This window comes from Macrobrachium rosenbergii, chromosome 42 (assembly GCF_040412425.1).
Source record: "Macrobrachium rosenbergii isolate ZJJX-2024 chromosome 42, ASM4041242v1, whole genome shotgun sequence".
NCBI classification, from domain to species: Eukaryota; Metazoa; Arthropoda; class Malacostraca; order Decapoda; family Palaemonidae; genus Macrobrachium; species Macrobrachium rosenbergii.
Window position 1 is genome coordinate 16,919,076 of NC_089782.1, and position 11,349 is coordinate 16,930,424.

The 11,349-nt window shown below is 38.5% G+C and overlaps 1 protein-coding gene across 1 annotated transcript; it reads left to right on the plus strand.

Moving 5' to 3' along the window:
• The first annotated feature begins 2,213 nt into the window (after positions 1-2,213).
• On the plus strand, positions 2,214-11,045 carry LOC136828002 (uncharacterized). Its single transcript, XM_067085614.1, has 5 exons — positions 2,214-3,536; positions 5,419-6,186; positions 6,399-6,482; positions 6,782-6,961; positions 10,118-11,045. The coding sequence occupies exons 1-5, from the start codon at positions 3,291-3,293 to the stop codon at positions 10,658-10,660; spliced, it is 1,821 nt and encodes a 606-aa protein (XP_066941715.1). The 5' UTR covers positions 2,214-3,290; the 3' UTR covers positions 10,661-11,045.
• The last annotated feature ends 304 nt before the right edge of the window (positions 11,046-11,349 follow it).

Genomic DNA, 11,349 nt, shown 5'->3' on the forward strand with positions numbered 1-11,349 from the left:
CAAGACCATCACGGTTAAAGCAAATGACACAGATGTTCTTGTCGTTGCAGTCAGTGCTTTCTCCACTCTCCACAATCTAGGGCTAGAGAAGCTATGGGTGGCATTTGGCCAAGGCCAGAGCCTGCGCTGGATTGCTGTGCATGACCTGTGCAACTCTCTGGGCCAGGAGAAGGTGAATGGCATGCTCTTCTTCCATGCTCACAGGCTGTGATACAGTGTCAGCCTTCCGGAGCAAGGGCAAGAAGACCGCCTGGCAGACATGGAACATCTTTCCAGAGGCCTCCACTGTGTTCTCCAAACTGAGTCACTACCCTCTCAGAGTGGAAGAGAGTGACCTGAAGGTCCTGGAGAGGTTTGTCATACTTATGTATGAAAGATCCAGCACTGCTGGCACTGTGGATGAGGCTAGACTTGATATGTTTGCCAGAAAACAAAGGGCATATGAGGCCATTCCACCAACCAGGGGAGCTCTCCTCCAACACACCAAGCGTGCTGCGTACCAGGCTGGTTGTGTGTGGGGGCAGGCCACCCAGTGTCAGCCACAGCCAGAGAACCCTGCTGAGTGGGGATGGCAAAAGTCTGGTGAAGCATGGCAAGTCCTCTGACAACCAACTCGCCCTTAGCCAAGAGTTGCCAACAGCTTACCAAATGTGGATGCAAAGCAGGCTGTCGGGAAAGGTGCAAGTGCTACAAGCTGGGTCTTCCCTGCACAGCTCTGTGCACTTGCAAATGTGAAGTCTAGATAAATATTGCCCTCTCTTCAGTAGATAATCTAGCTTGAGCATCCAACGTGTCATGCTATGCCTACCTTCTTATCCTCGAATTTTTCAAAGGTGTAGGTTGAGAGACCTATACATAGATTGGTTGCGTTTAGTCCGTATTTCTCTTCTTTTCTTTTTTATGGTTACAGTCTTAGACACAATGTTGTATGTGACCATACCATTACTATTTCAGTTGAAAATAGCATATTAGTTAAACTGTCTGATCACATGAATATACCATTAAATAAAAACAGTTGGTCTCTATGTTCATGCTAGCGCTGTGGATAGAAAAAACTTTTATGGCAACCATTTTGTACGCCATCTTGGTTACAATTCATTTAGTAAGGGTTTTCAATAAAATGTGTGGTATGGAACATTTTTATAACCTAAAAAAGTCGAGGTTTAAAAAAACTGGCATATTCCATCCAATAGATGCTCCCAAACCAGTGAATCTCAACATAGATGGCGGCCATTTTGAAAAATAGCCGCCATCTTGGATTTTCAGGTGGCCAAAGCCCTTTTCTAAGAGAGCGTAGTCTTAGGAATGTTTGTGCCAAATTTCATGCTTGTTTCACTATCTGAACGATTTTTACAGCAATCTGCTGCACTATCATCCCCCTTATTTTGCCCAATGCACTATTGTTAGCTAAATCTCTGTTAAGGGTTTCAGAAACCACAATTTCATAATCAGACGAGAATGACACAAATAGCTATATGCTCGTTTTCAAGGTCAAGCCACATATGCTATATAATATCAAAAGCAATGCTCCATGAACAGAACACTGCCCTGAGACACACCAGATACTACATTCATGTCGCACTACAGCACCCATCAACAACAACTCTTTGCATTCGAAGTTTGACAACAAGGGAATCATGATTACCACGTTCAAATGCAAACCTAAACGCAAGATCAATCTTACAAGTCTTCATACAAGTTTTCTGAATCTTACAAGTCTTCGTACAAGGTTTCTGAATCTTACAAGTCTTCATACAAGGTTTCTGCCAGTTTGCAAGGTTACCCTTATCGGAATTATCACTGAAATCCGCAGCAGCTGCCGCTCTTTAATCCAGTACCTGTCACTGCAGTTGTTGGGGTGCAATTAGAACTGATTCACTCTGGATATGTGCAAGTCAGGTCATCAGAGCGCTCCAGTCCGTCGCTGTAGATAAAGACCCCAGAAGCAGAGAACATCAGTTTTTCCTTCACATTTACTTTACACTGTCAGTCTTGCCCTAGTCTGCCACTATATATATTGATGGTTGTTGAAGGATGTTAGTTTATAACACTAATCCAAGACTTCCGGTTCCCCTTGAAGGTATAAATATTGGAAGCAATTAAAACATCTGACTCCTGTCTTCAAGCGCCTTTAGAAGGTTATAAGTAAGTGTGGTAGATGTTAAGATCTTTGTATTATTCCACATTATTTGACTGATCTTTTGGTGCCGTGAAATCCTTATCCATCTTGACAGCTAAGGCAGCTCCTGCCTTTTTCCTGGAAAAAAGGAGTTCGGGGCTATGTTACTATAATCATTAGGTAAACTGGATTTTTTTGTGTATCATTATTTTCCTACTCCTTGAGAAAAGTATTTTCATCACATTAGACAGGACTGCATTTGTGATTTTGGAACATAATAATAATAATAATAATAATAATAATAATAATAATAATAATAATAATAATAATAATAATAATAATAATAATAATAATAATAATAACTTTATTTCAGGGTATGGCCATATACAAATACAAAGTAAAGATTTAAAAAAAGACACAGCACAAAAATGTATTAGCTAGACGAAAAAGAAATTATAAAAGCTACACTAGAACAAGAATCAATAGGCTAATAATAACAGTATACAAGCACCGGTTGCACTGGACTTAGCTCATGAAGAATACCAATGACAGTGCAACTAGTGCAAGAGCGATATAAGGAAGCAATGCCTCTAACACTAATAATAACAATAACTGCATATACTAAAAAGGAAAAAAAATACTAAACTAATAATGCGGCATGCACATGGTTGGGGGAAGGAGAAATAGGGAGAAGGAGAGAGAGAGAAAGAAGCAGGTGGAACAATAAAGGTGGAATAATAATTTCTTTATGATCCAGATTGTTTTCCTTAACAACGAAGCACTCATTGATTTGTTTGCTTCCTAATTCTTTACTTATGTGTTCACTCAGTCTGTCTATTTATCCAACAGTTGTCATTCAGCCTCTCCATCCTTTTTTAATGGGAAATAAGACATAAAAATACTTTTGATAAATATCTGAACACGGAAACTGAGCGAAGAATTTCTTTCCATTGACCCGAGTTCGCTGAGTTGTGGGTCGGAGTTATTTCGTCACTTTCTGCGTTTCTCAGTCCACTTTCTGCCTGTCGACTCGACTGACGTACCAGTACGGACTCTCCTTGGCTGTGTCCGTATCATCATACCTTTCTTTTCAATATCCGCTTGACATCTCTACTCGGTAAAAGTAAATAAAGAAACGAAATTGGATATAAAATCTACGACCGAAGCAGGAATGGCTTTAAGCGGTATTATCTCGTTCGTCATTTCTAGTGCAGTACAAGCAGCATTTGCACAAGCAGCAGCAGCACAAGAAACAGCAGCAGCACAAGAAGCAGCAGCAGCAGCACGAGAAGCAGCAGCACAAGCAGCAGCAGCAGCTCAAGAAGCAGCAGCACAAAAAGCAGCAGCACAAGAGGAAGCAGCAGAAGTAGCACAAAAAGCAGCACCAGAGAAGACAGAGAAAACAAAAATAACTATGGTCAGTGGCAAGCTGTTGATTTTCTTTATTTTATCTGTTAGATTTATACTGAAGTGTTTCTGCTTTTGTTTACTGTACTCTTTATTGCTAAAATGGTTAGGATTATATATATATATATATATATATATATATATATATATATATATATATATATATATATATATATATATATATATATATATTTTTTTTTTTTTTTTTTTTTGACTCGCATCAGGATCAGAACCCAGGTCTTTTAATTGAAAGGCAAGTGAGCTGCCCACCAGGCCATACAAGACTTGTATGGCCTGAGTGGGCAGCGCCCTGCCTTCAATTGAAAGACCTGGGCTCGATCCTGATGCGAGTCAGAAATTTATTTCTGTTCTACACGTGATTGTGTGTTGATTATTTCTATATATATATATATATATATATATATATATATATATATATATATATATATATATATAAAATATATTAAAACTATGTCTAGGTGCATGTCTACGCGTTCAAAATGTTGCCGATGAGTTGCCTCTCCCATGATTTACTCTTCTATGTACTGAATTCAAGGTATTGGAAATGTCAATAATCACAGAAATAAAGGTTAACATTTATTAAAGTTTTCAGCTCTTGATTTTAGTCCGGCTTCTATCTACAAATGTCTCAATTTGACCTCAAACTGGTATTAGTTGTTCATCAATGTTATTTAGGATTTACTTCTTGTGAGCAGAGAAGATCAAACACTATCCAAGTTTGCCATTCTTTTCTGTTCGAACAAGCACATTTCGAACCAATAGCTCACAGAATAATTACTTTATCCTCCAAGAAATTTCATTAACGACTCAAACCTCAAGAGAAATCGATAACCATAGAAGTATTATTACTATCAGTTCAGTAACCTCTGTATAGCTTTGGAATGATGTTTGTTTTCTTATCTTTTCGATTCAGTAGCATTGACATCAGACTAGAACTGCCATTTTCGGCTCGTTCAAGGAAGCGACGGTAACAAAAACATAATTAACGTAAGAAATACGTGGCAAAAATAGTGTAGAAATGTGATATACAAAACGAAAAGGTAGTTGCGCTGAAAATTAAAACAAAATGGAGACATTGTAAAGAAATTATAAGAACGGTGAGAACCAACACCATCAAAACTGATTGCAGTGACTAATGACTGTCGAAGGAATTCAATCAATAATGCCGCAGAGCAACGGGAATGACTTGGAATTCGCCCACGCAAATCAAACTGTGTTCCAATGAGCAGATAAAAATCAAACAAGAATCGCATTTGCCAGAACTGAACAAAGACGATGGCTATCCAGTATTATAAGGCGAATATTCACAGCTGCCCGGATTTACGTTAAAAATCCCAACTTAGATTATCAATCACGAATCAGTGATGAATAGGGGAATACGTTACAAGGCGATTCTATTCAGTTATACGCTAATTCAAGTTCACAGACATTTTTGCAACCTGCGTCGTTTTTTCGAAGTGGGATACTTTTTTTTTTTTCAACTGTGTGGTGCTTTGTTCCACCATTCTTCTGTCTAGTTCCAACAGTTTCTGGGGTCACAATACCGCGTTCATTCCACAGTCAATCGTCAGTCACTGCTTTGTAATTTGTGAACGCTAAACGACAATGCAACTGATATGCCTTGGGAAAATGACGACATTTCGCTCCACTGTCGTTATATTTGATACACTTGGAATATCTTCTCGTTAGGATAGCGTCGCAGACACGGAAAAGCAACGAGGCACTCACATATGGGTAGTTATCGTATACTTGCAAAGATAAACCTTTCATTAGAATCTGTTGTTCATTAACAGATTCAGGTGCATACATCACGCTGGCATCTGAAAGGGTCAATGACGTTTATTTTTATTTATTTATTTTTTCTTTACTAGGCTTCCAAACAACTACAGTGCCGCGTTTGCAATAATGTCTTCAGCGACGAATGCTGCCCGAGGATTCTCCCTTGTTCCCACACGTTATGCGACCTCTGCATCGCCAGGATTATCTCGACCGGAGAGATGAACGCTTGCCCCGTTTGCAGGAAGGCGTTCACAGCCTCTTCAGTCGAGGACCTGGGTGTCGTAGAGGAACTTTCTTTTAATCACATGGGATACCGGAATTGTTACACAAGACCAATGTCACCCCCTAAAGAGTTTACTAATGACTCACGAACGAAATATACCAAGAAAGGCGCAGGATACCGCAATTGTGACACAGGACCAATGTGTCCCTTTCAAGAGTTTACTGATAACTTCCGAGAGAAATGTACGAAGAAAGGAATCGCTGATTGCCAGGAAGCAGAAGCTCAGGTTGCGGATGCCATTGCAGTTTCTAAAATGATGAAAAATAAGTTTCTTGAAAACAACAAAAAAATCGCGGGTCTTATCAAAACTTTGGAAAAGTGGCAGCTTTCAAATGAAAATAAAGCTAGCAATATTGATCAAAACACTAAGTTGTTTGGAAACATGTTGGCAACCACGCGCCAAGAGAAAGGAAAACTTCAGGACTTCGATGCTAGGCTGGCGGCAGCAACAGACTTTATTTTTGTGGGAGCTGTTATGGAAGACGCTGGAAAAGACTATGAACTTGCTATGAAGAAGATTGGGGAAAACAACGATCTTTTCCAGAGGACCGAAAGTGGAAGAAACGACACTGTGGAGGTCAGTTTGCTCTCTCTTTCTCTGTCCTCATTTGACCCAGTTACCTGTTGATTCAGTCTTGAGGGGTTTTTTCGTTCCGTCTCACTGTTCTTCGAGTTGGTTTCGGGTTTGATAAATTATAGTCCTACCTTTATAGATTTCATAATCATATTTATGATTCTTCTTGTCTGTTATTCTGTATAATCTGAGTTTTCTTGACTTTGCCATTACAGAAATTAGTAATGATGACAGCAACGTTGCGAAATATTGCGGAGGAAATAGAAGGAAGTGAAGATGCTTCTCTTGTGAATATCACGGTAAGACACTTGTTTGAAAAATTAATATCAAATATAATTGAATGAGGTACTTCAGTGCTAATGACAAGTCTAATGGCTGTTCTTCATCCTGAGTAAATGAAAACAAATTCAGACTGGGTTACCGGCGATCATTGTTTATGAAGCACAGTTTTAAGTGATCAACTTTCATCCGAAGAGAAATATATTTTGGATCATATGCTAAATTGTCTAGTTTTGGAATAATATCTAATACAGACACACTCTAAATTAACACCAAGCATGTGGTGACTTTATTAACAAGAACAAAAATCGTACCACAGGCGAGTGACCTCCAAAGTTTATGTCGCCTCGTAAAGGACGACGTCCCAAGAGAGATCTTTGCTGTGAAGGTGTTCGACGGGAGGCAAGGGGTGGCCCAAGTCAAAAGAACCTCCAAAAACCAAGTCTATCTGAGTCACCTCCAGGAAAAAAAGATACCGCCAAACAGCTTTGTCATAAAGGTACGTTTACTCCAGTAAGGGAATAAGTAGGGTTTCTCTCGGTCTTACTGTGGCTCTCCTTTCGGAGCGGTTCCCCTAACTCTGCGCTACGTTAGGAGTTTCTTCGTTCGGAATTAGCATGAGGACAAACTTAGCAGAACCGTTAAAGGATGTAAGCAATTGCCTCTCTTAGGACTTCTGAATCTGAATAATTTTGTATATTTTATATTTTTTGCTTGTTTCTTTTTATTTTTAATCAAGGGGAATTTTTGCTAGAGATAACTTATCCTATTGTTACTGATTGTATTTTTTTATATATATTTATAGTTTCTAGACTTTCTCCTCTTTTCATTATTTAATTTATATTTCAGCCTGCGCCATTAGCATGATACTTCCTTTACTGATGACAGTTAATGAGATCACTATTAACAATTTGTAACGAATTATTATTATAATATAAAAAATTCCTCTGCTGACAGGTGCGACTATAGGTTTTCTCTTCGTCTGTCCACCTGTCCGTCTTTTCATTCATGTCAGTGTGCCCTCGTCATCGCAGCTCCTGAACGGATGAAGGGATTCCAGGCCAACTTGGTACAAAGGTGGACTGTTATGCTTAGATTTATTGGAAGAAAATCTGGAAGAGGTTCTCCAGAACGCCGAGTGGTTGCGTGTCATTACGGTATTTTCAGTTTATCGTCACACCGATAGTTTCATCAACTGATCAGTTCGAGAAGAATGAAGCAACTTAAAACGAGGCAACAAGCTACTCGAAATAATCACCTTTCCGAGGTCCAGTGGCAAATTATTCTTGTAAATTGATGGCGTACCGTTGGATAACCTCAGAATATCTTCTTTGCCACTTTCTAAACAGGCTTTACATAAGGTATGGGAAAAATGGAAGAAAAACCGAAACTATACGATGTGTATATTGATGGTATTTTCAGCAACTGGAAGAATGAAGTTTTAACTAGGAGTAAATGCAGTTGACTAGGTTCACCTTGAAACTTGGTAACGACGATTTACTGCCTTTACTGGACACCCATTCATTACTTTTCATGGAATAATTGCTCAATGAACTTCAGTTTAGGTCTCCCAGAAATAAATGTACTATTATATGGTTACGGAATTACACCCGTGGAAGACCATGATTCCCCCAAATTAATTATATTATACAAGCACAAAGAGACAAATAGCGTCGATATGAAGAACAATCATACGTATGTAAATAAACACATGAACTCCGTAGGGGATGGTAGGGCTGTCAGCGGACCTCAAGCAGTGCACTGTAGGCATTACTTCAGGTTCTTTGCAGCGTCCCTTCGGCCCATAGCTGCAACCCCCTTTAATTCCTTTTTCTGTACTTCCCTTCGTATTCTCTGTCTTCCATTTTAATTTCCACCCTCTCCAGACAATTGATTCATAGTGCAGCTGCGAGGTTTTCCTCCTGTTGCACCTTTCAAAACTTTTTACTGTCAATTTCCGTTTTAGCACTGAATGGCCTCATAGGTCCCAGCACTTGGCCTTTGGCCCAAATTCCATATTCTATCTATCCACAAACACATGAATCACACAGAAGTGGCTGACTTACGTAAATATCCGGTGGGAGACTGTGAGCCCCGTAGTTTTTCGTATGCTGGATGATCACTACAGTACAGTGCAGTGCTTTCTCGTCGCCTGACACCTGGCCTCCGAACAAGAACACACAAAAGGCAAACTCTTCAAGCTCATGGCTTCTGACCAACGAGACAGATGCTGGTGTGGAACACAGCTGCAATTGATAACGGACGTCTCTGAATTAAAGATTCTTTACAAAATCAATAAGACTTGTAACTGAAATTTTATTCCTCATTATTTTTACACTAATTATGACTAGCAAACTACCATTGTCTAAGTTATTCAATGGAATTTTTATGAAGGCCATTGCTGACAAGGGTTTTGACTCCAGGGAACATTTATGAGATACAGGTTTAGTATGAACGAACATCTTTAAAAACGTAGGTGATATGGATTGGTAAACTGCTAGGATACAGTATGCACTTCTACTGTAACCAGAAGCACATCAACCTCCAGCAGATAAAAACTTCTCCTGGGATAGATATAGATTATATATATAAATAAACATATACATGCACATTATAAATTTATACATATATACATGATATACATATATATATATATACAGTATATATATATATATATATATATATATATATATATATATATATATATATATATATATATATATATATATATATATATATATATATATATATATATATACAGTATATCTTTATGTTACAGGAATGTGCGAAATCCAATCCCTATGGAATATGTGAAATGACCAGTTCACTTAGAATATTTGATCCCGTTATTAGTACTAAACATGGCAAAACAGTTATTCATCTATACTGTTTAGCCATGTTTAGTACTAGCCCCTGGAGGTTAGATCTGCTTCATCGTGTTTAGTGCTAGCCCCTGTGGGATCAAATGCACTTAGGGACATGTGATCCCTCAGGGGCTAGTGCTAAACACGGTGAAATATATTTGACCCCAAAGATCTAGGGCTAAACACAGCAAAACAGTGAAGATGAATCTCTATTTCACCGTGTTTAGTACTAGCCCTCAGGGATCAAATGTTCCTTAGCGAGTTACTCATTTCACAAATTCCCGAGGGATTTCGGGAAATCCCTGGATTTCACACATTCCTTGTAACACACACACACATATATATATATATACACACACACACACACACACACACACACATATATATATATATATATATATATATATATATATATATATATATATATATATATATATATATATATATATATATATATATATATATACTGTATATATGAATTTTTGCAACATACACGCCTGACTATCTCAGCCCAAGGTTCGAATCTTGGCTGGACGAAAATGCACTTATCAACATAATTCCTCTTGGGCGTAGGTTATTCAAAGGGCATAGTGAATTCGATATTAAACGATATTTGTGGCTTATTATTTGATATATTTATATATATATATATATATATATATATATATATATATACATATATATATGTATGTATATATATATAAATACATATGTATAAGCAAACAAATATTATGGATGCTTCATCACCAATGTCTACTAAACCGTAACAGTTCCTTTCTTTTGATTGACAGTTTGAATCCCTGATGGAAAAGTTTTCCAGAAGGACGTTTTTGGTTCTGGGTGTGGACGGGAAACATCTTGGAAAGGTAATAATTACCGTATTGGACAAGGGCAACCTCGCCCGTAACTTCCACCACATGTGCGCCGGAGATGTGGGACCCTCTTACGCCAACTCTCCAGTCTTGGGTGTGCATTCGAAGGGTGAGGCTGGCGAAAGTATCTATGCGGGAGAGTACACCGTGAAAGGAAGAACATCAAGGGACGCAGTAGCGCCGTCTGTGGACTGGAGAGCCGAGACACAGAGGGTGATCTATGAAGAGGCGCCACTGAAGGCGGGAGATGTGGTGGGGTGTACGATGGGTGGAAGTGTTTTACTAAATCCGTATTTTATTTCGCATTTTAACATCGTCATCAAAGATGGTTCCAGCAGCAGTAGTAGATATCGCTTTGGAGTAGTGGAAGAAGGACTTGACGTCCTGAGGGAAGCCATCTTGCGGGGTCCAGACATACAGAAAGTGAAGATAGTCGACTGCGGACACATAATTTCTTTCTGACTTTCCACAAGATCTTGATTTGGTCTTACTCTTGTCCTGTTGGTTCCGAGTGTTTGTAAGCCGCGTAACAGGAATATTAGTAAAAACTCTCGTAGAATATGATTTTCTTCTTGTTAGGTTTAATTGAATTCAAAACATATTTGTGGTAGAATTTTAGAGAGCTTCAAGTCACGTTCTTTAATTATTCATCGCGTTTGATTTCTGTTATTCACTTTTTATCTTTCCTTTTTGTCATTGACGATTAATATCCTTTCACTGGGGCAAATTTCCCCAGCAGAAGTACTTCTATTGCCCATAACACTAACGAACTATTATCCAGGTTTGTTAACATTGTTCTCAGAACATCGTATGTGAATTTTATGGCACAATAAAATGATAAAGTTCATGTTATATTTCATTCCAAACTTGTCAGATTTTGCTGTTATTATCCCTTAATAGAATTGCTAGACAGGAAAAACAATGCTCTTAAAATATAAAATGACAGGTTTTGTATTGATGACTAATTAATGAAATTTAGGCTGTGAAGCCAACCACTGGGGCACTTCCAGCATTTCACCGCCAAAGACAGTGAAAAGAGGGAGTAAGAGTGGTTGGACAGCAAGACAGATCCTAAAATAAGGAGATAAAGTACAAAGAACCAAAGGTGGAACTGGGAGGGAAAACCTCACAGTTGCACTATGCAGTGATAG